Genomic DNA, 26,516 nt, shown 5'->3' with positions numbered 1-26,516 from the left:
AATTAGGTGATTAACTAGTTGTTACTTAACCTTCTAATTTCTGTATGTCTAATTACATGAAACAGAAGTTGGTGTTTTGATTTTTTACTTTGCTTCTCTGTTTTGAGTGTCATTGCAACTACTGTATTGTAAATGATGGAAAATAAATGCATATGTTAAAAAATATGAAACTTTATAAAGTAAAAAAAAAATAAAAATTTTAAATTAAAAAAAAAAGAGATAGGATAATTTGAGTTAAATGGATTTGGATTTTTAAAATTGCCACAAGATGGCAGTAGAAGTTAGGTCTAAAAGGTGCTGATTGTGTTAACCTGAAGGGGAATCAGGCTTCTTCACTGTGTATTAAACTTAAAAATATTCCATTGAGGGATATCCACTTAATTTCTTGTCTCTTTCCTCTTAGAACTATTATTATTATTTATGTTTTCAAGGGCATTATCCAGTCCGTAGAGAATTCTTATCAGAGAGGATTTCCCTTCCTTTCATAAGAGGCAGTAGTGAAATTTGCACATTTCTTACTGTATAATCATTTTTGAAAAATCACCAAATAGTTTCCCTCCAATTCTTTCATATTCACCATTTTAAAAATGTAGAAGTTCTAGAGAATTTCTTTCTGTCAGGTTAGTAGTAATATTTTATCTTTTGTTCCTGATTTTAGTTATTTGAAGCTTTCTACTTTTTTTCTACAAGAAAAAAAAGTAGGCTGAAGACTAGCCAATCTAGTTGAACATTTCAAAGAACCTACTTTTGGTTTTGTTGATTTTCTCTGTTTTTCTATTCTGTATTTCATTTATTTCTGCTCTAAGCTTTATATCTTTCCTTCTGCTTGTTTTGGGTTAGTTCTTTTTTGGTTTCATAAGATAAAAGGTTTGATTATTGATTTGAAATATGCTTTTCAAATGTAGTTTTTTTAGTTATAAATTTCACACTAAGCACTGCTTTCATTGCATCCTAAAAGGTTTAGTATTTTCTAGCTTTGTTTTCATTCATCTCAAAGTATTTTGTAGTTTCTTTTGTGATTTTTTTCTTTGAACCATTGGTTATTTGGCAGTGCATTGTTTAATGTCAACATACTTTGAATTTCACAAATTTCCTTTTGTTACTGATCTTTAATTTCATTTCATTGTGGTTGGACAAAATATTTTGTATAATTTAGATACTTTAAAATGTATAACCTAACAGATGGTTTATCCTGAAGAATGTTCCATGTATACTTTAGAAGAATGTGTACTTGCTGTTGTTATTGGGTGGAGTGTCCTAAAGAAGTCTATTAGATTCAGTTGGTATATAATATTGTTCAAATCTTCTATTCCATTACTGATATTCTGTCTAGTTGTTCTATTCATTATTGAAAGTGGGGTATTGAAAATTCCAGTCGTTTCTCTCCATTTTTCTTTAATTCCATCAGTTTTTGCTTCTTGTACTTTAGGACTCTGTTAGATGAATATATAAGTGTTATACCTTCTTGATGGGCTGACCCTTTTACCATTTGACCTTTGTCTTAAAGTGCATTTGTCTAACATAAGTCACTCTGACCTCTTTTGTTTACAGTTTGCATGGAATATTTTTTCCATCTTTTTACTTTCAACCTATATGTGTCTTTGAATTTAAAGTGAGTATTGTATAGATAGTGTATAGTTGGATCTTTTTTGTTCATCATTCTGCCAGTTTCTGCCTTTTAATTGGATAATTTAATACATTTACATTTAATGTAATAACTGTTAGGGAAAGATTGCTGCCATTTGCTGTCTTATGTCTTTTATGTCTTATGTCTACTTTGTTCCTCATTTCCTCCATTTTCCCTTCTTTTATGTTAAATATTTTCTAGTGCACCATCTTAGTTCCCTTGTTTCTTTTACTATATTTTTGAGTTATTTTCTTGGGAATTACAAGTAACATCATAATTAGTAGCAATATACTTCTGATTAATGCCAAGCAATTCCAATAGCATACAAAAACTACACTTCTGTATAGCGCTGTTCTCCATTTCATTGTGCTGTGATCATAAATTACATCTTTATAAGTTATATACTCATCAACACAAAGTTATAGTTTTATATAGTTGTCTTTATAATCAGATAGGAAAGGGGCACTCAGATGGCTTGGTTGGTTAAGTGTCTGACTTCAGCTCAGGTCATGATCTCACAGTTTTGTGAGTTTAAGCCCTTCATTGGGCTCTCTGCAGTCAGCCTAGAGCGCACTTCAGATCTTCTGTCCCCCTCTCTCTCTGCCCCTCCCCTGCTCGTGCTCTCTCTGTCAAAAATGAATACATATTTGAAAAATCAGGAGAAAAAAATTTACAAACAAAAATACACTTATACTTTTATATTTACCTATGTATTTGCCTTTACTAGTGCTCTTTATTATTTCTTCATGAAGATCAGAGTTACTGTCCAGTGTCCTTTCAATTAGGCCTGAAGGATTCCCTTTAGTGTTTCTTGTAAGGCAGGTTTGATAGTGATGAATTCTCTCAGTTTTTGTTCATCTGGGAATGTCTTAATTTCTCCATTTTTGAGAGAGAGAGTGAGTGTGAGCAGAGGAGGGGTGGGGGGTGGCAGGAAGAGGATCCAAAGTAGGCTCTGTGCTGACAGCAGAGAGTCCAAAGTGGGGCTCAAAGTCACGAATTGTGAGATCATGACCAGAGCTGAAATTGGACACTCAACTGACTGAGCCACTCAGGTGCTCCTTTCTCCATCTTTGAAGAATAGTTTTGCTGGATTTAAAATTTTTGTTTGACAGTCTTTCTTTTAGTATTCTGAATATGTTATCTGCCAGTGTTCTTGCCTCCTTGGTCTCTGAGGAGAAATCAGTGCTTATTTTATTGAGGATCCCTTACACATTATAAGTGACCTCTCTCAAGTTTTTTTTTTTTTATTTTTTAACATTTTTATTATTGAGAGACATAGCATTAGCATGGGAGGGCAGAGAGAGGGAGAGACACAGAATCTGAAGGAGGCTCCGTGCTCTAAACTGTCAGCACAGAGCCCAGCGCAGGGCTCGAACTCACAAACTGTTGGATCATGACCTGAGCCAAAGTTAGACGCTCAACCAACTGAGCCTCCAGGCACCCCCGGATCCCTGCATCTCTAAGTATATCCTGTTTGGAGTTAGTTAAGCTTATTGGATGTGTAGATCAATTTTTTTTCATCTAATTTAGAAAGTTGTCAGCCATTATTTCTTCAAATATTCTTGCTGCCCTGTTCCTCTCTTTTCTTCTTCTAGTACTCCCATTATGCATATGTTGATATATTTGATGGTGTTTCAGCAAGGTCTCTGAGGCTCTCTGTTCATATTTCTTCATTATTTTTTTCTTTCTCTTCCTCACATTATATAATTGGCTTCAAATTTGCTAATTTTTTCTTCTGTGTATGCTGATGGGCCCCTCTAGTGAAATTTTCATTTTAGTTATTATACTTTTCAGTTCCCTAATTTATATTTGGTTTTTAAAAATACATGTTTTATTAGTATTCTCTGTTTGTTGAGACACCATTCTCATACCTTAGTGCTTTAGACATGGTTTCCTAAGATATTTGAACATATTTAAAACACCAGATTTAAAGTATTTGTCTAAAAAAAGTCTAGTCTGAGCTTAGTCCAATGTCTGGGCTTCCTCAAGGACAGTTTCTATTGATTTACTTCTTTATATGGGTCATACTTTATTTCTTTGCATACCTCATAATTTTCTGTTAGAAACTGGACGTTTAAAATAATATAACAGGGCAACTATAAGAATCAAATTATTCCCCCTTCCCAGGGTTTTTTGATGTTGCTGTTTATGGTTGTTTAGGGACTTCTTAAAACGAATTCTATAAAATCTGTATTGTTAGGGCACCTGACTGGCTCAGTAAGGTAACCATCTGACTCTTGATTTCGGCTTGGGTCATGATCTCATGGTTTGTGAGTTTGAGCACGACTGTCAATGCAGAGCCTTCTTGGAATTCTCTCTCCCTCTCTCTGCCCCTTCCCTGCTCGTGCTCTCTCAAAAAAAAAAAAAATAATCAACTTTAAAAAAAATCTGTATTGTCATGTGAGGCCACCAAAGTCTCTATTCAGTTAGCTTAGTGGTCAGCTAAAGATTGGACAGAAATTTCCCTTAAACACCTGGAACCAGTAAGTCTCTCAGTTTTTGCTGAAGGATTCTGTGTGTGTGTGTTGGGGTTCAGTTTCAGCACTTAGCCAGACAATTGACAATTGTGCCTTAGCTTTCATCCTGTTTATATGACCTCAAGGTAAGAGATTAAGGCCTTTTCAGATCTTTTCTTAGCATGCACATAGTCCTCCTGCACGTGCATATGGTCTAGATCCCAAGACTGTGTTTTTTTCAGAGTTTTCACCAACTCATTCCCCATCTCTTCCATCTATGCTTTTTGGTTAGCCTACTGTTTGTCCTGATTAATATTCACATCCTCAGCCCAAAGAAGTGCTTCTAATTGCTTACAACAAACACTCCTAGGGAAAAGGCTTTTCACACTTTGTAAACTCTAAGCTCTAAGACCTGATGAGTTTGCACTCCAGGTCAGGTCATATAAAGGCAGTCTTGCAAGTAGAGTCTTCCAGCAAACCCTAGACAGGCCAAATGATTATTCTCTGGGAATGAGACTGAGAGTTCCAACCCCATTCCATCCTTGCAGTGACTGCCAGAATGTTGGTTTTCAAGGCTACCATGGAGATGGAGGAGAAATGGGAATGGGGCAAGTTAAAATGCCACAAAATTCATTGTTCTTACTTTCATTTGGGTATTTTTTTCCGGAATAAACATTTCCCAGACTGCTGCAAGCCTTTGTTAATTTCCAGAGTTCTGAAAAACTTGAGTCTGACAATTTTTTCCAGTTTTATCTTTCCTCTTATGGGAGAGAAATTTTGGAGGGCCTTATGCCACCATTATTGCTGTCACTCCTAACCAATTTAATGACTCTTTGTCTTTGGTCATTCTTCCTAGTAATCCCCATCTTATGGGGGAAACCAAGTCACAGATACATTAGAGCACATTAAAGCATTAATGGATCCTGGCCCACAAATTCATGAGATGGAGGAAAACACCTCTATGAAATACCACAAGGTGATTTGTGAGCTTTTTCACTTGTTAATAGTCCCTAAGCCTAACATATACACTGAAAATCGTTGGTCCCCAATTTCTTTGCCCTGGCCCCAAGTATACCTGAATGAAATCTCTTTTCTAGTTCATGAGTTATCTTACAGGTTGACTTTTATGTTTTCCAGAAACCCCTTCACCAGCTTCTACTCACAGCCTATCTTATAGGTAAGTAACACTGTGCTTCCTTTGACTTGGAATCTGTTCACACTGATACTCTACCAGCAGTCCTGGGGTTACTTCTACTGGCTGATACACTGACATTTATAAATCTACCTTGTAAACAAGAGAGCATTGAATAGTACTGTCTTATATACATCTGAATTATTTTTAGTTGCAAGCAGAGTATTTATTTCCTGTCTTGTCTAAATATATAGACTCTCCCTTTAAATATGCTTTTTATCTTTACTTTCATTTTCTCTGCTGATGCTTTTTTTTCCCCTCCTTAGGCCTTCACCTACCTCTTCTGGACAGGGGATTTTTTCTTTCAGACCATCCCTAAATGGTAGGGATTCAGGCCACACAAGAGCCCTTACCCCCACTAATTCAGGTATGTTAAATGTCATTCCCAAAGGAATGGAGCATCAACCATTGACATATATACATACTAAAATGAAGATTTTCAAGGTGAAAGAAGTTAGGAAAAGAAAGACTTTATAACCTGCTCTCAAATTTCTTAGCTAAGTCTTTTTCCCTTCTGAGTAGTGTTCTACAGATTAAGATCTACCTGTTTACCCTGACCTGTAAATAATATTGCCAAAGAACTGCCCAAGGGAGTTGTCTTTCACCATTCCAATTCTGTCCTTCAGGTCAGAGGGAAAGCAGAACCCCACTAGAGAGGCTTCCTGGTTTCCAGCTACCAGTCCAGCAGGTGAGCCCTGGCTATTATTAACTTGCCTGTGTATGAAAAACTTACATGGTCGGGCCTGTGCCCAACATACTTTTTTGGTCTCCTGTTAAGGTGGTAAAATGTAACCAGTGGAGAATGATATGGGTTTCAAGTGTGGTAACCAAATGTTCACAGTTTTCCAGAATGGTCTCCCTTTCAAAGATTCTTTCCTACTATCAGATTAGCCTCCTGATTTGCAGGTTAAGACTTAGGTCACATGGTAGAAAATGACTTTAAACTGAAAGGTCTTGGCCAGTGTGAACTAAGTGCATGGACACAACTGACATTCCTAGAAGCTCCACAAAAGTATTTCAATGGAATATATCTTTGGGGTAGAAGTACTGCTTGAACTATGAAAAGCCACATGTACTTCTCTAGAGATGGTTAGAATGCTTTATAAATTTATGGGACTATGATACGATGTCGGCAATAAGAGGAAGAGGGCATGGGAATAAGAAGAGAGATTTGTAAGGAGCCCTACATGCAAAGTCCAGTCTTGCCTTTTAAGTTAACTTTTATGGCCTAAGTTTTGAGGATATTTAGGCTCTTATTCCATGCCAAGCTCCTGTGAGCCCAGGGACATATTAAGGAAGGTAAATATTTTGCTCACATATTCCAAATGCCCTTTATTTTCATTGGCAAGAAATTAGGGTCTAAGCCCCAAGAGAGAACACTGGGGAAACAACATTCCTGATATCCTTACAAATGGAGGGGTTAACGTACAAATGAAAAAAGACTTAAGGGACATATAAATCATCTACAAACATATGGCCCCTATTGGATCCTGATTAAAACTGTAAAGCACGCACACACACACACACACACACACACGCACACACTTTATAAGAAAATTGAAAACTGAATACTTATTGGACATTTGATAGTTTTCTTTTTTTTACTGTTTATTGTTTATTTTTTGAGAGAGGGACTGCACACATGCAGCAGGGGAGGGCAGAGAGATGGGGACAGAAGCAGGCTCTGAGCTGACAGCCGAGTTCGATCTAACTCATAAACCGTGAGATCTTGACCTGAGCCAAAGTCAGACGCTTAACTGAGCCACAGAGGCACCCTGATATAAAGGAATTCTTAACAGTTTTTGTGTGGGGGCATAATGCTATTATGGTTGTTTTTAAAAAGTCTATCTTTTGGAGATACATACTAAAATATTTAGAAATAGGTTAAGGGATTGTCTGGGTTTTGCTTTAGTATATAATCTAATGGACATGGGGCAGAGAGAGGGAGTAGAAATGGAAAAAAATTGGCCCTGAGCTATTTGTTGAATTTGAGTGATGGGTACTCATCAGTCCATTATACTACCTTACTTTTGTATTTTTTGAAAATTTCAATAATAAAGTTAAAAAAAAAAACTATTGAAGTTAAGTGCCACCTCCCCAGAAGCATAAGAATCCTGCCTCACTGATAAGCACATTTTGGCATAGTAGTCGTAGGTTCCAGGTCTTCCAAAGTAGTTCTTTAAACACTCTGCCTTATCATCACCATAAGCCACTCAGATGTTGTAGAAAGTTCCATAATTAGCAACAAAGCCTTTGTCACAGATGTATCAAATCTTAGTACATACCTGGAACAATTATCATGCAATGGAGAAAAGTATGGGGAATCACAGTGGTGATTTGCTGTCTTGATAAACTTCATAAAGTGGTTGGAGAGAGCCTTATTTGCCCTTTTTGTTTTAAATGCCCATATCTGCCTTCCTGCCCTCTGCTACAGACTCTCTATGAACAGAGACAGATGGGATTAACCAGGGCAAGAGAAGCATGGACTACTTCCAGATAGATCATCTTCAAGGTCTGATCCATACATATTGCTTAAGGAGACGTAGAGCATCCAATACTCATTAAATGCGATGGCCTTGGAAAATGTTTTCCTGCTTTCTTTCCACGTTTCACTGTGTGCCCTTATCTGTTTTGTTCTTTACGATATACACCCTATTTACCTCTTAGGGAAATGATCAACATTATATAAGGCTAGATTCAGGAAGATGTTTAGATCTCTCCCACACTCGTATGTAGTTCTCTCATTTCCTACAACTTAAAAACGAAGGTTGTAAAAACAATTCTTGGCTCACTGGAGGTGGGAGATAATATACTTGTTATGTTTTATTTCTAGATTTCATTTTTTAACTTTGGATATATTCGCCTATTGCCAAAGCTAATAAGCAACAACTGTTCCTTGTCCTAATTTATAATACTACTTCTGTTTGCCTATTGTTTCCTCTATGCCTAGTTAACTATGTTGATTTTCCTGTCTGAAAACAGCTGGAGACCCAGACTTTCAGCTTACTAAAGTATACAGATAAAATAAAGATATCTTTTTATTGTTATTGCAACTCTATTAACATATTACAAGCTCTAGAATGGTGGAATGGGCAAAAACACCACCAGTGAGATGCAACATACATTCTTCTTTGGTTATTAAAGAGTAGAAATGAGGAATTAAATGGGTTGGCCAGTGGCAGGCAGGCCATAAGCAAAAATATTGAAAAAAATATAAAGATATCAAATATCTGCCAGAAATAAATTAAGCCCTGGGAATGACCATGAGGCTGAACTAGTATTCCCTACCCTTTCTGGAACTCCTGAGTTTATTTCTAGACATCTTTTCTGGGAGGAGCGTGTTCTATAGCAGTATAGGAAATAAATCTGCCTAGTGATAGATACCGATGTACTGCCTTTTAAAGTTTTATTCTTTTAATCTACCTCAATATATCCTGCTGCTGAAAAAAAGAGTATACTAAATCAAAATGTTAATGGATTTGGGTCCATTAATCCCTAAACCATGGAAGTGGCAAAGTGGAGGAGAGAGAAACAATTTTATATTTTTGGCCTTTTATTATTACTCTAGCAATTTGAGGCTTCCACTCTTGTTTCTAGATGATTAACCCACTGATATCTTTATGTATGACTCCAACTGATGAAAACCATTCTAAAACACATCAATAATCAATTCAGTTAAGACCAGGGTCCCTCTGTCCCCAAGACAGATCCTATAAAGAGAGGAAAAAGTCTCTATTATAGACACACATTGAACCAACACCAAAAAGATGAAAAATTAGTCTTTGTCAAGCTAGGCAGAAGGGAGTTTCAGGTTTGTAAAACCAAACCTAGAACCTACCTGCACCCACCTTCTGAACAGTAGAAATCATCCCTCTCCTCTATCCCTCTGTAACCTAATTCTACTTTTTAAAAGGACATCTCCCCCCCCAGTTCCCACATCCAATAAATATCCAGTCTAAATTATTCTCCACCCAATTATTAAACTTTTTCACAAGCTCCATGGGGAAGATTTCCCTGAGACAAATAGTGAACAGAATGAGGGATTTGGAAAAAGATTAAAAAGTACAAGGCAAAATGGTCCCAGTATCAGAAATGAAAACATTCTGCTACCTGTGCAACTCAGTAACGAAGCAGGGAAAACCCAGCGTCAAGTTGGTGTGCGTGAAGGAAATACTTGTAGTGAGACTGGGACACACTAAAACTCTCAGCTGTATTATGCACGGACTCGTGCTCAGAGAAGGGATGTGGGGCAGCCTTACATTCTAGGGAAAATGGTGGGACTGGGGGATGCACCGAAATCATCAACTGAATCAAAATTCTTTACTCCTCCTTTCCAGTCCTAAAGACATGGGGCCAATGTCTGGCCTCTCCTTAGGACAATAAGGGAAAAGAACAGCAGACATGAAGAGAGCAAGAACCATCTCCCAGCCCATGGTGTGGATCCTTAGCACTCTCTTAACTGAGATCTGAGGCCTGATTTCTAACTGTCCAATCCTCACCTCTCTTTGGGTCCTGTGGTTATCCTCCCTGGTCCACCCTCACTACATCCCCTGTCCCCCAACCTCAAGAACACAAAGCTTTTTAGTTCTTTGCCACAATTTAAAAAATGTGGCTTCTTTGTTTAAACAGTTACTAAGTTGGTTCATCTTTTAGTAACAGACCTCCCCTCCCTTCCCCCTCAGTCCTGTATGATCACATCATCATCATCGTCATCGTCATCCTCCTCCTCCTCCTCTTCTTCATCGTCATCTGGCAGTTCCTCTTCCTCCTCTTCCTCTTCTTCATCTAGACAAACCACCACCTCAGCTGGCTCAGGTAAACGAGAGTCAAACCAATCCAGTACTTGCTGGGTGCTAAGCCTTGATGCCTGACTCAGTTGAGGGATATCACTTTCCCGTAGCTGTTGGTGGGCTTCCCAGTATCTCTCCAAGGGCCGTATATCCGGTGGGGGTGGAGGGTTTGGCAGAGGTGGTGTCTCAGCCCATTCATTCAAGGAGCGGGTTGAAGGTGGGGGTGTGGGAATTGCTGGGTCCTGGAAACTAGGGGCACCAGGTACTGCGTTGTCCCGAAACCATTTTAGTTGCCCATGTTTCAGGGCATAGCGTGTGTCACCAAACCACTGAATAATCTCAGGCCGAGGTAAGCCAGTGATCTGTTCTAATTTATGGTAATCCTCACGCCGTGCCCATTGGCACTGTAAAAAAAAAGATTTGAGGATAGCCAGCTGCTCTTTGGTTTTGCGCTTGGTCTTTCGCTGGCGTTGCATATCTGGGGAAAGGTACTCTGCAGGGCCAACCCTACCTGGTACTGAGTTATGTCTTAGCCCCTGGGGCCAGGCTGGCTCCAGATGTGGGGGCAGTGCCTGTTCATTGGGTGACCGTGGCTGTGAGATACAGCCCAGTGATTGGAGGGGTTTAGAGGTGGCAGTAGCTCCATTAGCTAGTACCTGGAAAGTGGAAGAAGAGGTAGAGGAAGAAGAAGGAGTCACAATAGATGCTGACTCCTGCTTACAACTACTGGCAAGTAATGAGATTGGTGGGGGCTTATCCCGAGCACCCCTGGGATGCTGGTGGACAGCTGGGGAGTGGTTCCAGGAAGCAGAACCTAGGCCATGTGACTGACTGGGACCCTTGCCTGCCTGCTCCTTAGACAGGCCACTGCTTTGAAGATCCTGCCAAAAATCTGATTGGTGGGAGAATGCCCCACTGCCAGGTGCCATCAGGGGTTCCTTTGCCTTCTGGTGACTCAGCGGCTCTGAGGACTCCTCAGGCTCTACTTTCAATCCTTTCATCTGGGTAGGTTCACTAGGAGTCAGGGGCACTATTCCAAGACCCACTTGTTCTGGAGGTGGCATTGGAGAAGGAGGCACCTCCTCGGGGGGCCGCCCTGCGTGATGAGTAAAAGAGAGAAGGGATTTGAAATGGAGCTGGTCCCGATGGTAGACCACTCGGGCTCGAGTCTCTTCTATTTCTTCAGATGACCAGCTAATGCCGCAGCGAAGGCGCTGGGCCATGAACCAAGTCTTGACTTTTTCCATTTGCAGCCCATAGCGTAAGCAGAGAAGAGCAATGTCTGCTAGACTGGGATAGGGAAAGTAGCTGAAGGTTTGTAGCAAGTGTTCATTGCCATCCAGCTCACTGGTCTGGGCTGCCTGGGTCCACACAAGCTGTAGCTCCTCGGAGATTGGAGGGAGGCAGATGAGCCCCGCAGGGGAGCTATTAAGACTGCTGGCCTCTTTATTAGGAGGCATGGTGCTTTCTGATTTGTGCCCTTCAGAGATAGCTGTAATAAGAAGAGAAACAGCTCAATCACTGGGGCTCCTCTTTCAGCCCAATGCTCAATTTCTGCCAAACAAAGTGTTGGACTCCAATATAATCAACTGCCTATTGTGTACTGTTTGGATTGCTTTTAAAGTGCTTTAAAATTTTTTCTCATTTAATTTTCATAACCTTACAAGCCTGTTATAATTCCTATCATATGTATGGAAAAAAACAAAGTCCATAGAAATCAAATGATCCCCAGTCACATGACTAGTGAAATCTGTCTTTAGAGGTTAAAAAGGAACACTCACTCTTACATTGCCTTTATTTTTCTGATGCAAACTCACTTCACTAAGATCATGGAACAGGAGTCACAAAATGGATACTCAACCACAAAAACATGAAGTGCAGTAATCTCAGAACAGATGCAAATGCTTTAACTCCTGACAATTTATTATTACCTCTAGAATGTGGAGACAGATGGGGAATTCAAGAGAGGAATATCTAGAAGGCAGGACAGACAGCACTGTCCTTCTGCCCAGCCCCCAGCCCCCAGCCCTCATTCGTTTTCTCTTCTTGGTGGTGGAGTCCTGCAGGGAGGGGAATGATAGTACCTTCAAGCCCTAAACCCAAACTTACTAAGCTTTATTTTCTCTTGGTAGGATAATTGATAGGTTGGATATCTGGGATAAATGGGGCTTCTCCCCCTGGGTTTTTTGGTCCTGAGGGGGTAGAGAGAGGGAACTGTTTCCACCCCCAAGTCCTCCATAGAACAAAGGTTAGCCCCTCCCCACCCCCAGCCTTTGTCTCTTCCAACAGCTCAGTCTCTCTCTGGGGAGCTGGGAAGAGCTCCCTCAGACTGCAGCAGCCCCTCCACACAGGGCAGAGGGCCTGCAGCTCTTATCTCTGCAGCCCAGCTTTCTTCCCAGCGCCAGGTGGGCAGATTCATTATGAATTGCAGCCAGGTCCTGCAAGCTGCAGCATCACTGCTCTGAGGTCTTCGGGTGAGGGGTGCTGGAGAGCCCTGGACTCTATGTCATTCCTGAAATACCTGCTCAGGTTATTTCCCAGAAAGTTCTGTTGATCAGACTTTAACTCAGCTCCCTGTCTGGGCATTAGAAACTCTTTTAACACATCTGTCACCCTTTCTGCTTAGAGGAATCCCACGTGAGTTTATAAATATTTACCTCTGAAATGTTAAGGATGGGACAGGATTCCTATGTAAATGCTACCTGATGAACTGAGAAAAATCTCAAATCTAGGAAGTTATAGTGCAGTGTGGGATTAAGGGATTTTATACGATGATTAGAAAAATTTTGTAGCATTTTGATGTGTCACCATTTCCTTTTAAAAAGCAGATCTAATGAACCCAAGGCCATGCAGATCCTAAAGGCTATACAGCTTGAAGAAAACCTTAAAAGGGTAAACAGCATGGCAGAGGGAGTAGAAATATGATTCTTGAGCAAGGCCAACCTGCAGTTTGAATCCCAGTTCTGCCACTTACCAGCTATGTGATTTGGGGCAAGTTGCTAAACTTAAATGAACTTTAGTTTCTTCATGTGTAAAAAATGCACACACTGCTAAATGTATGTAAAGTTATATATTTTTACCGTGCACCTACTATACATTAGGTATCCTGCCTAGACAAGGCCTAAAGCAGCTGTTGGGGTAGAGGCCTGGGGTGAGGCAGATTTGAGATTAATTGCAGCCCCACCACTTCCTAGAGTGCTGCTGTCCTTGAGCAACTTCCCTAACCTCACTAAACCTTAGTTTCCCATCAGAAAAAAAAGGTCAGAACAGCACTTTCCTTGCAAGTTTATGACTAAATTTAAAAATTGCAGTTGACATGATGCCTAGAACAAAGTAAAGGCTAAACAAATAGCTTCAGCCTCACAGGGTGATTCTGATATAAGGTAATGCTCCTTTTCTAGACACAAGAAGGAAAGTGAAGCAAAGACTGAATTCTTTAAAATCCTTATTTTCAATCTGTTTTTGTAGGGTCCTAATTCTAACGAGCAGTGGAAGGAACTAGGGTATACATAGTTTTATGCTTTTCAGATTTGGGGAGTTGGATACAATACCAGAATGGATTTTGCTATTTTTTTTAAGTATGAAAATAACAGTGTTAGGAGAATCCATAATTTGGAGATAAATCCTTTTTGATTTCCAGATGAATTGCCAATTTAGTAGTAGCTCTACCGTTACCATCTAGGTTCATCCCAGACAGAGCTAAGTGGCCTATGAGCAAAAGTTTGCACAGCTAGGTGCTAAACTACCATTTAGACGTTGTGTCCCACCAGGAACACCACCAAATCTAAACTGGACAATACTTAATGAGTGCAACGCTTGATGTCTACTAACCTTATTTGTGTTTTTTAAGGACACAATAACTTTAGATAAGAGAAAAATGTAGCATAAGAAAGCAGTCCAGTGTAAGGATGAAGACTGCCAGACAGGAAATAAGGCAGGCAAAGCTATAAGCCTTACAAGGAAGTATTTTCCTTTCATTCATGTGCTTTGCTATCCTCCAGATTCTCATGACATCAGTCTGATGTTTCAATATAACATGTAGTAATACAAATACCATATTTGGTGTACTATATCCATCCAGTTTTCCAATTACACAAAATACAAATTGTGGAAGAGTTTCTGATACAGAATGGTGGCTTAAATCAGGGCACAGCTGTATAGCTTCCTGGTACCTCCCTGGAAGAACCTGCTTTGACATAGGAAGAAACTACAATCAGAGATTGGTTCATGAGAGGTATAACCAAGAGGGTAGGCCCCACAGTAATTAAAACCACCATGAAAACACTATAGAGCCTTGTGTTCTTGTGCCTCCATTTGGAAAAGAAGGGAAATCAAAACTGGAGGAAAAAAGAATCCGATGGGTAGAGATGGTAGCAATGGTGGGATTATCAATTCTGAATAATTACTAAAGCTGATCCTTATTAAATATGCTGGATTTGCCCTACTGATGCTATAAGTAGCTAATAAAAAATATAACCAGAAAAACAGAGAGAGCATAACACACTTCTTTCCCTTTGGGCTTTCCATATACCCATGGATAGATGGCAGAAAAGAATGGGCCGCCTTAAACTTCATGCAGGTATCCATACAATCCTAGGAAAAGGAGGTGTTCACAACTGTAGGCTTGAGCCTAGGCTTCCAGTTAAAGCAGAAGACAGTTCAAATGAAAGACATGATCCTGCTTAAATTCCCTAAATCTTTATTCACAGAACTGAAGTACTGCCTGAAATGTGTTTTGGTGATAGTTTTAAGGGCCTTAAAGAATTTTTAGTGGTATTCAACTTATGTGCTTCTCAACTTTTTGGGTCATGAACTTCTTTCAGAATCAGATAAAGGTATAGAACCTCAAAGTTATGACTACCCACCCCACAAATAAATATCCATATTTGGGGGGCAGACAGTCATCTCAGAGGGCTCACTGGCTGCCCAGAAGCCCCGGTTAGGAACCTCTGCCTTATGTCCTCCCAACTTAATAAAAAGGCAGTGGTGGTAATTGCTTAAAGAGGAACATACATCTTGATGTAAATGAATAGAGAGTGGATGGAAGACTCAAGAGAATTTAAATAGGTCTAGAAGGGACTGGGTATTGGTAATACTAGTTGGGAGAGAGTGAAAGGGAGGGATGTTCAACTGGGCCAGGAGCCTGGCTCAACTGACCATTGGATTATATGACCAATACTCACAGTGTGCTACATACTAGAGCCTGGTAGGCTACTCTCTAGTGTGCCAAAATCATCTGCTTCCTTCAGCTGCCCTGTGTGCTTGGGCCAAGTTGTGTATGATTCCATACCTGTTTATGCCTGTTTGTATGTACGTATGTATGTATTTACTTATTTATATAACAATGTAATTTAATATCACCTAAACCTATAAAAAATTAGTGCATTAAAAATTGTTTCTATGAAAACAAAATCAAATGCTTTGGAAAGACATAATACAAAGGAGTGTACAATTGTTGAGTTGGGAATAATAGGCATCTGTAAAAGATTGGAGGGGCACGGGACTTAAAAATCTCAGCAGTATTCTACATCCAGATTGCTTCAAAAGTGTTTAAATTCTCACTGCATTTTAAAGAAACCAAACCTGGAAATCATAGATGATGAGAGACAGTGGCACATTAGGATTACCTGGGAAATTTAAACCCGGGAACCCTCCTCCTCATTCTGACTTAATTAGTCTGGACTGGGGCCCAGGCATCAGTACGTTTAAAAGTTCTCAGGGTGCAGCCAAATTTGAGATTTGCTTGTGTAGTTTATACTAGAAAGGCAGTTGGGAACTTCAGTCAGCAGACTTACACAAAGAAAACGCCTGCACGTTACCCCAAAAGATTGGTGAAATGAACATACTTTTAATGACAATGCTTACGATATGTATGCATTATTTTTAAAACTCCCGTTTAACTGGCTTTGTTTTTTTGTTTCCAATCATTGCCATCTACCTGTCCTAATCATATAATATAAAAGGGCTTCAAATGTATGGTGAGGTTTATATGATAAAAGATCTCCTGATCTGGGCCCACATTACCAAACAGGTCTCAGCTTGAGTCTTCTTTCAGTTTAGAAGTCTCAGATTAGGACGCAAAAACCAGGAACCTCTGAGGATTTGGGTTCTCTTTCCTGGCTTGTTTTCGGAGTATGGCTGGGTAGGGGGTCGGACGGGGCAGTTTCTCCCAAACCTTTCATTCCCAAAGACAACTGCTCCCCAGAAGTAAGGCCAGATTTCTGTACGTGTGCTGAGGTCGCCAGGAGGTAGTCGTGAGGGAAAGGTGGAGAGGCCTGGGAAAGAAATGTTTCTCCTATCCTCCATTTCACAGGCAGTCTACAAGGCTCCAAACTGGGTCAGAGAACAAAAAGTTGCTGCACTTGGGGCGATGAGCCCCAGGGAACAGGCGATTCTCAATCCTCCCCTCGCCGAGACCGTCCCAACCCAGCCTTCCCCTCCTCCCTACACACCCACTCACCCTCCCCCAGTTACAACAGGGAACCGAAAAGTCCAGAGGAGAAAGAGAACCAGGCGACTTGGAGCCTAGAATTCTCACAGCGCGGGGATGGGGCTCCGGAGGTCGGAGATCCTACAGGGGCTGGGAGGGGAAGTCGAAGGGGCTGGGGATCACTCACCGCAGTCCGGCCCGGGCGGCGGCTCCCAGCCTCGCACCATGGGCCGGGGGGAAAGGGGGAGAAAGGGCAGGGGCCTCCGGGGTGGGAATGGGGTTCCCGCCCGGTGCGGCCTGCTCCAAGCCCACCCGCGCGGAGGTCCGGGACCGGGACTGCCCCCCCTGTCCCCGAGAGCGCGCCCGTCTAGCCCAACCCTGCTCGACCGAGTTGGGGGCGGGGCGGATGGGTGGGGCGGGCTCCAGGGGCGGTGCCAAGGTGGCCTGAGTCCGGATTGGTGGATGCAGGCAGGGGGACTCCAGCGGAATGCACTGGGCCGACCATTGGTTGCGTGAGTCTCGGCTAAAATAGGCTATTGGCTGCGTCGGCTTCAGCCGGGGTGGCTATTGGCTGCGTGGGACAGGGAAGATGTCCCCCGGGGCCAGGGTGCTGTGAATGGTACCTCCCCCACGCCTTCGACCTTTCCGCGCCGGACCTTCGGAGTCCACGGAGCCTTGGTAGTCACGGAATTCCCCCAGGAATTCACAGCAGTTTGTAGAATTGCCTTACAACTACTCCCCATTTGTTCCTCCTGAAGGAAGACTTTTTTCAGCATCCCTTTGCTAGCCTTACACACAGGCAGAGCCGCGCTTGACCAGCCGAGGGCCCAACCGCCATCAGCAGCGTCACTGTAAACGAAGCGCCTAGAGCAACCGGGAATTTGGTCTCCAGATGGATCAAATGTCTTGCCACCTCAAAGACGAGGATCCTAGCTGCCCGGCTCTTACAGAACACCACACAGGTGTTTCCCAAAGACGAAGTGTCAGAAGGGGCACCTACTGTCCTAGTCCCCTTACTGTCCTAGTGTAGAGGACCTGGAACTCCACCTCATATCTGGGGACCTTGGTTTTCTCTGACTAGAAAGAGTTAGCAATAAAATGGATTTTTCACCATTGTGGTAGTCCACACACCCCGAAGTTCTGGGCCAAAAGTTTGTATATTTAGGATTCTCCATCTTCGACTAAAACTTGGGAACAGAACTTTCTGAAGTGATTTTTTTGTTCTCACGCTGTTATTTGAAAAAGTCTCTTCTTGCCTATTTAGGTCACTTAATAGCTTATGTAGCCACAGTAATTTATAAAACAATTTCAGACTTTGCCCTGTATTCCACAGATAGACATCACCCCTTCCCTTAGGCTCCCCCCAAAGTACCGCTACTCATTATTGCTCCAATTTAAGGTCTGTAGCTCTTTCAAGGTTGTCAGACATCAGAAATTGATTTCCTCTTCAGCATTGTGCCCTATTTTATGTTACTATCCCTTTATTTACCCCTGCCCACACGCAGCCCCATTACATTTAGTAAAATTTTAAACTTCTAAGAGCCAGCCCTACATCCTTCAAACTGGCATCTAGCAAAAACATCACAGGAGTAAAAAAAAAAAAACAACAACCCAGCAAAGATATGTATACTCGGCTTTAGAGTTATAAACTTCTGATCCCTCAGGATTTAAGCCAGGACTGGCGGTATATACAAACTTTGTCCAAAATTGCAACTATTACAATGCCCCAATAGTTTGTATGTGATGAAAGGAAAAGTGAAACATTGTAGGCAGCTGCAGCCCTCAGTTTTTAGTGGAAAGGTTGTTCTGTCATAATCTAAAAAAAAATAACAAGATGGCAGTTACACAGTGCCTAGAGCAGGAGAGACCACCTTTCGGTATCCAATCAGGAAAGGCCAGCTACCTCTCCCCACATTCCTTAAGGTGAGGCCTGCAGATGGGAACTTTAGATAGGACCCTGTTACCTAATGTTAAAGTTAACCCATTAGTCAGCAAACAAGACCCTGGGCTCGCTCTGTAATTGGTTAATTTCAAAACTACTCTAAATTTTTTTTTTAATTTTCTTTAATGTTTTTATTTATTTTTGAGAGAGAGAGAGAGAGAGAGAGAGAGAGAGAGAGAGAGAGAGAGAGACAGCGTGAGCAGGGGAGGGTCAGAGAGAGAAGGAGTCACAGGATCTGAAGACAGGCTCCAGGCTCTGAGCTGTCAGCACAGAGCCTGACGTGGGGCTCGAACCCATGAATCTGAGATCATGACCTGAGCTGAAGTTGGATGCTTAACCGACTGAGCCACCCAGGTGCCCCTAAAAACTACTCTAAATATTGTGATTGGGTCCCACCAAAAGCAACGAATGCTCTGAACAACGTGTATGGTTAAAGTTGCTGCCGATACTGTTGTACCATTATGATTGGATCACTGTACCTTATGTTACAATTTCTTGTAACTCCCCCTTCCCAAACCCCATATAAACCCTACTCAGCCCTTGTTCGGGGCTCTCAGCACGGATCCACTGTGCTGGTGAAGTCTGTGAGCCCGAGTTTAGGCCCCAGCGAGCCTAAGCCCGTAATAATAAAGCCCTTTGCCTTTAAAAAAATAAATAAATAAATAACAAGACTGGGTTGTCTGATTGACATGCTTATCTGGCTGGAAAGCCAGGCAGGCAATGTCCGTGGGGACTTAGCGCCTTCCCCTGGAGGGTTCAGTTAGGCACTCTGGGCATCACTGATCATGCATGGGCTTGGAAATATGAAAGGTGGACAACTGTGCCACCTTTGTATTCTCAGAAAGACACTCCTGAGACAGACGGTGGCAGTGGGATTGAAGACAGGCTTAGGAGAGGGGAATATCCAAGGAAAGGAGAAGAAACTCCGCTGCCCTAGTTCTGGAGTCCAGGCTGAAGCTTTCCTCTTTGATGTGGATTTCACCCTAAAGCTTTAGAAGATGGAGTGGACCGAGGTGGGGATTGGAAGAGAGGAAGAGATCCAGGCTGACAATATCAGAGAAAGGAGGGCCTCACCTTTAGCAAGACACTAACCCTCCTAGCTCTTCCTGGGACTAGTGCTGAAGAATGGGGACTCTTCATGTTATCTTCAATGTAGAGATGTTAATCCCCCATCTTTGACTGCATGGCTCAGATATTAGCAGGACTGACCAGAGACACATTAACCCTACAGCTGAAGAAACTGAACTTTTAGGGCTATCCCTTGCATTGACCTCTTCCAAAGAACTGGAGGAGCCCCAGCAATGTGATAACATGGTCATAGCTTTTTGTAAATTTTGAAAAAAGTATTTATTTAAACTGCAGTTGGCTAAGATTGATGTCTCTTTCCTGACTTCCTCTCCATTACAGTTCTTCTTTTGTCAGGTGGCAGTGGAAAGGCCATGGACATTTTGAGATTGGCTAAGGAAATTGATTTGGCGATACATTTAGTTTGGGGTTAGTAGTTTACAAGTAAGTAGTTTAATAGTAAGTATAGTGTTAGAGGCTAAACTGTGTTGCCCCCCGCCCCCATTTGTATGGTTAAAGTTCTTACTCCCAGTACCTTAGAATGTAAGTGTATTTGGAAATAAGGTCTATAGAGGTAGTTAAGTTAAAATGAGGTGTTCAGGGTGAGTCCTAACCCAATGTGACTGGTGTCTTTACAATAGTTAATTTGGACACAAATATGAATATAGGAAAAACCATGAGAAGACATAGGGAGATGATGTCTATAAGCCAGGGACAGGAACCTCAGAATCAACTCTGCCAATCCTCTACACTGTAGGAGAATTTCTGTTGTCTAAGCGATCATGTCTGTTATATTTTGCTTGGCAACTCTAGCAAATACATATAGCTCCTAGATATAATCCTAATGTTAACAATTCAGAGTATATGACATTAGTCATTAAAATTTGAAATGCTCTGAAATTTTACAAAGAAATTTGATAGTATTTTTTTCAAGTTTGATAAAAATCCTAAAAATTGTGACAATACCACTTATAAAGTGTGAAGGTGAACAGTTTCTAAATCACTAAAAATTTTTAAAAAGTCATCATATAGAAGATTGAATTATGTTTCTATACTCCTTGTAAAAAAACATTATATATAGGGGTGCCTGGATGGCTCAGTCAGTTGAGTGTCCTGCTTCGGCTCAGGTCATGATCTCGCGGTTTGTGGGTTCGAACCCCACATCAGGCTCTGTGCTGCAGCTAGCTCAGAGCCTGGAGCCTGTCTTCAGAGTCTGTGTCTCCCTCTCTCTCTGGCCCTCCCCTGCTCACGCTCTCTCTCTCAAAAATAAATAAAAAACACTAAAAAATTTTTAAAAACATTATATATAATTATCATATAAAAATATTAGCATGCAGCCAAAAGCAAAATTGTAAAAACATGTGTTAAGTTTTTATTTTTCTTGATTTTATATTGTATTTGTCAGCTCTTTAAAAAATTATATTATCTCATTCTGAAGTATTTTCATTTTTGTGCCCAATGCATTTATTTTTCTTTTCAAAAGGCTCTGAAAGTTGTGTTTCAAGCACCCAAAAACTTGGATCTACCTCTGGGTCTACCCAAATGGATATGGTGAGCTTCTGCCTCATTTAGGGGAACCATGCTCCACCTTCTGTGCCCTGTCTCCTAAGAAATACAAAAGCTGAGGGCTAACCAATCAGAACCGCAAGTATTAAGGATTTGGGACACCAAAAGCTGCAGTGAAGGAGTATGTGAAAGAAGGATTTCAGAAAGACCTACCACTAAACTAAAATGTGGGAAGTCCAGAAAGACCTTTAGGGCCACAGAGGGACCTTAGGCAATAAGTCATGGAGAAAACCCCTGCATAGTCCCCACTTACCTCTCCTTGGGTGTCTGCTCCTCATGCTGACTCTACCTTTAGCCTATCTAGTTTCACAACATAAATGCGGGTGGTCTGCAGTGACATCACAACTTGGCCATTATGATGTAATGCAGAGGCATCTGAGTATTCTCAGGCTAGGGCCTCCCTATTTGAAATGGTGTCTCATTACTTTGTGGGTACTTGAATTTTCTCATCGTTCTCGTAATCTTATGTTAGAACTTAATTTTTTTCAAGGATGCCTCACTTTAATTCTGTTGCTCCATTCTGGATTAGACAGAGGTCCTTGCTTTTCCTCTCCATCATATTTCTCATCCTTTGCTTTAGGGTTGACCTAGCGATTAAGGAGAATGTAACTTAGACTGCCTCCTTAAGGAAGACTAGCCTCCCCACCTCACCCAAGGGGAAACTCCGGGCTTCTACCCAAACAGTACACTTTAACTGCACCAGGAATAGGTAATGGGTGCCAAGGAACTAAAGCTGGACCTTGGTAACTTTCCCACCACTACCCCAAATTGTGGTGGAGTTGTATTGGGATGCCTTATAACAGGGCTGCCCAACTCCTCCATATCTTCCGCCTATCCAACTTTTGCATAGCAATAGGACACCGGCAGATAGAGAAATGAGATGACCAAGAAATGGGGGTTGGGAGAGAGAAATCTTGCCACCCTCCACCCCAAACAAACGGTTTCTCAATATTGTATGATACACTTTCATATTTTGACTTTATTTCAAATATGAGGTCTTTTATCCAGAAGGGAGGGCAGTTGTATGAGGAAGCTGAAGTGAGGCACAGAACTAGTGCATTTGGGGCCCATTGAACATGGCTGCACTGTGAAGGGTATGAGGATGCTCTGGGAGGGCCTGATGAGAACAGTTGTTTGGGGGGATTCACAAAGCAAACTTTAATTTCCTCTCCAGGTTAGCAATGGGTGGATTATACCATCTTCTTAGCAACTTCACTGTCCGTTAGCAATATCACCCAAAGAAGTGCCATGGCTGGGAGAACAAAGAAAACTACAAAAGTGCCTTTTGTTTCTTTTCATGCCTGGATGGGGAAGGGAATGGAAACTAGCAGGAGAAAATGAAACACTTCTGATATTATACCTTGCCATGAAAAATCGCAGGTCTGACTATGTAGAGGCTTGTTTTATAGCCTGGGAATGGGATGTGTTCAGGAAGGCTGAGGGTAAGCCCCATCTTGAGCTGTGGTAACAAATTCTCTGACCCTGCAGAAGTCACTTCTCATATCTGAAACTGTGTCCTCATCCGTAGTGGAGCATGGGCCCAGTGACCTCTAAAGACAAATTTTTCCTGGTCTCTGATTTCTGTGACCTTTGGATTGCAAGGATCCAGAGGAGCTCCAGAGAAACACAGGTGTTAGAAGCAAGAGAATGTGGGAATTAGATTGGAAATTTAAGGAGTTAGGGCTTATTGTAATAAATGATATGCTACATTCATAAAGAGAAACAAAAGAACGAGGAAGGCTATGAGACAGCTAAGTGTAGGAAGACATCTGAGGTCTGGATAGGAGAAACAAGCAAAGTGGTCCAGCTGTGTTGCTTCAAGGACCTGAGCCCCTGTGACCAGGATAACTTCTTATAACACTTCCCAGTCTATGGCTGACATGTTCTACACCAAATTGCTGCTGTTCACATAGTCATCAGTCTTTAGGGAATAGTCCTCACCCCAATGCCTAACACATAATACCTCTCTAAATATTCCACCAAACTTCTAGTGTTTCCCATATCAGCTTAGACTGTCAGCTTGCCCCCAGGCCCTGGGGAAGTTCTATATGGGAAAACCAATAAGATTCATGTGTTGATTCTATAAAGCTGAGAATGGGGAGTGGGTGAGCCATGATACTTCTTACTGAGAAACCTCAGGGGAAAACGGATTATTCTTTGTTCCATCTCCAACCAGTTTACATTTATCTGCTCAGTAATACCAGAGCTTGCAGAGAGGGCCCAAGCACAGACCAATTAGCAATTGTCCTAGTCAGGGATACCTTCTGGTGGAAACTTTAGGGATTGGTCAGTTCAAAACTATTCGGGGAAGTGGAAAGGGACGTGATACACCAACACGTGTAGACAGTTGGTTAGGGCCAGAGAGAATCCCAATGTATGGAAAAGCTGGGAGTTCAGGTGGGCTCCCAAGTTCTCTAGCAGGCAGGCAGGATGGTCCCTTGCTGATTCTGCAGAGCTGGGACACTGGTACAGGAGACAGCAGCAAGCTCCTGGATGGAGCTTAGGACTTTCAGTGCTTTGCCTTCTCTAAGCCAGTTCAGGAGACCGGGAGGATGGGAACGCAGAGCAGTTAGAAACTGTGGTCTTTTCCTAATAAGAGATTATATATGGCGAAGTCATCAGTTGTTTTTAAAGAAAGCACTATAACATGGTTATGCACAGAAGCTCTGGAGATACCCTGAGTTCACAATCTCAGCTATGCCATTTACTAGCTGTGTGATCTAGAACAAATTACTGAGCTTTTCTGAGCTGTTGCTAAGCTCTAAAATAGGGATATTACTAAACTGATAGGGTTGTTCTGAGGATTGCATTGCATGCAAGACACCAGATTTTAGCAGATAAGTAAATGTGAGCATTATGATTGTTAATACAACATAACAATAACTCATACACATTAGCCAAGAGATTATTATACACTGAGCCTCGACCCAGTCTCCCTCTCCATCAACCTCCCTTTGGCTCTTCGTTGATGACTAAAAAGTACATTGCTTTGTGGCTTCCAGCAGTTTCTTTCTTCACTCTGCTGGTACTTTGACCTGAAGGTGTTCCATAAGATGCATGAAATTCTTTGTTTTCTTCATGAGATAAGGATGATGTTTAAGCCAGCATTTCTTTGAGAAGTGACTTAGGGTTCTTCTCTTTCGGCCATCTTCCTTCAAAGGACTAAGGCTTTGGACAGGAGGGGCAGAGTAACAAACCCCCATACTCTGTTCTGAATACATGTATGGGTTCATCTGCATGCACTCTCTTAGTAAAAAGGAGAAGGGGGATTCAGAAATTTCTGAGAAAAAGAGTGCAGGGAGCTGGTTACCTGGGAGCAGTTGTTCATGTGCATCAGGAACTGCTTCTTTTCCCTCTTCTCCCTTCTAGAAGACTGTCAAGGAGCCTGAGGGAGGAAGGTGGATCAACCATGGTCTTGGAGAAAAGGAAGTGGGTTCTCCACCCCTTCTGGAGGGAGAAGGAATAGCAGAGATCAACAAGGATGAAGAGGGAGGCAAATGGAAAAAAACAAGGTAAATACCCTATATGTGAAAAGAATGAAAGGGATGAGAGAGAGGGACAAAGAAAGGAAAAAGCAAAGAGCTTAGAAACAGGGTAACAGGAAAAGAAAAACTACCAGCAGAGGTTAACCAGGAGGGGAGACCTAAGGCATGAGTGTGAATGAGTAGAAGAGTCCTGTTGTCCCATTTCACTTGCTCAGGGTATGGAATGGACTGCCATCTTCTGGTGTCATTTAATTATCAAGTAGCTTTCTTTTTTTATTTGAAATGTTCTCTATTTCTTATATCCATAATTCTTTATCCTTAAGAGAGCCTCAACATTGTTCCTTTTCATCTCTAGGGCTCCCAAACATCATTTTCCCCAACAGAGATACACCTACTCAAAGCTGTCTCAGAGCACCTAGACTGGGAGTCTGTGGGGGCAAGAGCAAAAGGCAAGGGGCAGAGGATAAGCTGCAGTTTGAAAAAGGCCCAGGAATACCATAAGGCTCCAAGCTGGTTATGGGATGCTTCTTGGACTCTGGAGTATCTGGGTCAAAAACTGGAAAACCCATCCTCAGCCTCAATCAAAGGCTGAGATGCTTTGTGTTCTGACCTGTAGTCCTCCAACTGTAGGTTGAAGAATGTGACTTCTAATCCACACTCTGCCACTCAGTAGATCATAAAATATCAGAGCAAGAATAAGCTACATGAGATCACTTAATCAAAATCTAAGTTCCCAAGGAGGAGACTGGGGCCCAGAGAGGTGAAGTAACATCGCCCAATTTTGTGACTCACTGTTCTTTGACAAGTCCATAAAGTGCTTAGAGGTCATTAGAAGGCACCCCAGATAGGTAAGGCTGGCATTTTTTCTAGAAGCCCCTGAGTGTACAACTCCTCAGGCATAACACTATTTGGCTACAAGGACAGGCCTGGAGTTGGTTTTGCCTTCATTTTAACCCAAGACTGCCTGGAGGCTAAGGGAGTCTGCCATCACTCCCCACCCAGTCAGGGGAGAATGAAGCCTGGGCTCTTCCGGAATAACAGGGGACTTATCCTGGGACTTTAGCAAGGCAATTATGGCTGAGTTAAAGCTTAGGATGGGCAGAGCTAGGGACCTGAGGTGGCAAAGGCAGTTAAGAGAGGGAATGAGCTGGCACTCCAAATGACTTAAGCAGGGTGAGCTCCTATTTCAAACTTAATACCTCCTCAATCCCAAAGAGATACCTTAACTTTCAATTTCCTAGACGTGACGAACCCACTTACTTTCTGCCAGTGCCAGCTAACTGAATAGGACATCATCACCAACTCCAATCTTGGCTTATCTAATCCCTCCAGAGCCCTTTCTGGTTTTCTTTCTTCTATGCCTTGGGTTACTATCACTCATATCCAACTAATGTTCTCCACCACCTCCCGACCTTCGTAGATTCCGCCCACTCCCACACCCCTTTGAATTCTCCGGTCCTCGCCCTCCCCCACTTGGCTTTCCTGCACAGCTCCCAGCCAATTTCGGTTTCTTTCATTCTTCCCAGCCAAATCTTCGAGCTCCCTCGGCCCCTGGGTGCCTTTGCTTTTTGCACCGTTGGTCGCAGGTGTCTCAGATAAAGTGGATCCAGCCCTGGGGCTCCGGGGCTCCGGCACTCCCAGGGTGCTCGGGTCCCCGTAGAGCATAGTCACGGCCGCCGTTGTTGTCCCAAAACTCGTGGCCAGTCACACGATAGCGCAAGGCGAAAAGCAGGGCGCCCCCAATGGGTGGCGCAGGAAGGCGGAAGGCGAAGCGATCCGCGCGCGGCGGGGGCGGGGCCGGGCCGGCGTAGGAGGCGGGGGCCTCGCGTTGGCTCCGCCAGCCGTCGGCGCTCCAACGCACACTCACGCGCTTCTCGTAGGCAAGGTCCAGCACGCGCGCGCTCCCGGCCACGCCCAGCGGGCCCGCCTCGGCGCGTTCCAGGCAGATGCGCTGCGCCTGCAA

At 42.4% G+C, this 26,516-nt stretch overlaps 3 protein-coding genes across 4 annotated transcripts in view; 1 reads left to right on the top strand and 2 right to left on the bottom strand.

Annotated features, from left to right (window-relative positions):
• The window catches only part of RNF212B (ring finger protein 212B), a 31,896-nt gene extending 23,574 nt beyond the window's left edge, over positions 1-8,322 (top strand). Inside the window, exons 12-15 of the mRNA XM_029950731.1 lie at positions 5,221-5,260; positions 5,542-5,642; positions 5,902-5,963; positions 7,710-8,322. Coding sequence (XP_029806591.1) covers positions 5,221-5,260; positions 5,542-5,642; positions 5,902-5,963; positions 7,710-7,775 — 269 coding nt within the window. The 3' untranslated portion in view covers positions 7,776-8,322. The remainder of the gene's footprint in view (positions 1-5,220; positions 5,261-5,541; positions 5,643-5,901; positions 5,964-7,709) is intronic.
• Positions 8,290-21,401, bottom strand: HOMEZ (homeobox and leucine zipper encoding). Of its 2 annotated transcripts, none has more exons than XM_029950730.1 (2): positions 21,322-21,401; positions 8,290-11,557 (listed from the first exon to the last, which is right to left on the bottom strand). In XM_029950730.1, the coding sequence occupies exons 1-2, from the start codon at positions 21,344-21,346 to the stop codon at positions 9,954-9,956; spliced, it is 1,629 nt and encodes a 542-aa protein (XP_029806590.1). In that variant the 5' UTR covers positions 21,347-21,401; the 3' UTR covers positions 8,290-9,953. The 2 variants fall into 2 exon arrangements, with proteins under 2 accessions (XP_029806590.1, XP_029806589.1); XM_029950729.1 differs by lacking the exon at positions 21,322-21,401 and adding an exon at positions 16,683-16,872.
• Positions 21,402-24,800: 3,399 nt separating this feature from the next.
• PPP1R3E (protein phosphatase 1 regulatory subunit 3E) overlaps positions 24,801-26,516 on the bottom strand; it is a 2,681-nt gene continuing 965 nt past the window's right edge. Inside the window, exon 2 of the mRNA XM_029950732.1 lies at positions 24,801-26,516. This exon is cut by the window's right edge and continues 1 nt beyond it. Coding sequence (XP_029806592.1) covers positions 26,145-26,516 — 372 coding nt within the window. The 3' untranslated portion in view covers positions 24,801-26,144.

Source organism: Suricata suricatta, chromosome 9 (genome assembly GCF_006229205.1).
Source record: "Suricata suricatta isolate VVHF042 chromosome 9, meerkat_22Aug2017_6uvM2_HiC, whole genome shotgun sequence".
In the NCBI taxonomy this organism is placed as follows: domain Eukaryota; kingdom Metazoa; phylum Chordata; class Mammalia; order Carnivora; family Herpestidae; genus Suricata; species Suricata suricatta.
The sequence above is the reverse complement of the archived record's forward strand: the minus strand, read 5'-3'. Positions and strand labels throughout refer to the sequence as shown.

What these genes read in the sequence shown, in the direction of transcription:
- HOMEZ (XM_029950729.1), bottom strand. Translation starts at nt 16,722, where the DNA reads ATGGTGCGAGGCTGGGAGCCGCCGCCCGGGCCGGACTGCG. An exon ending in GCCGCCCGGGCCGGACTGCG is followed by an intron (nt 11,558 to 16,682) that starts GTGAGTGATCCC and finishes TTCTTATTACAG; the next exon opens with CTATCTCTGAAGGGCACAAA.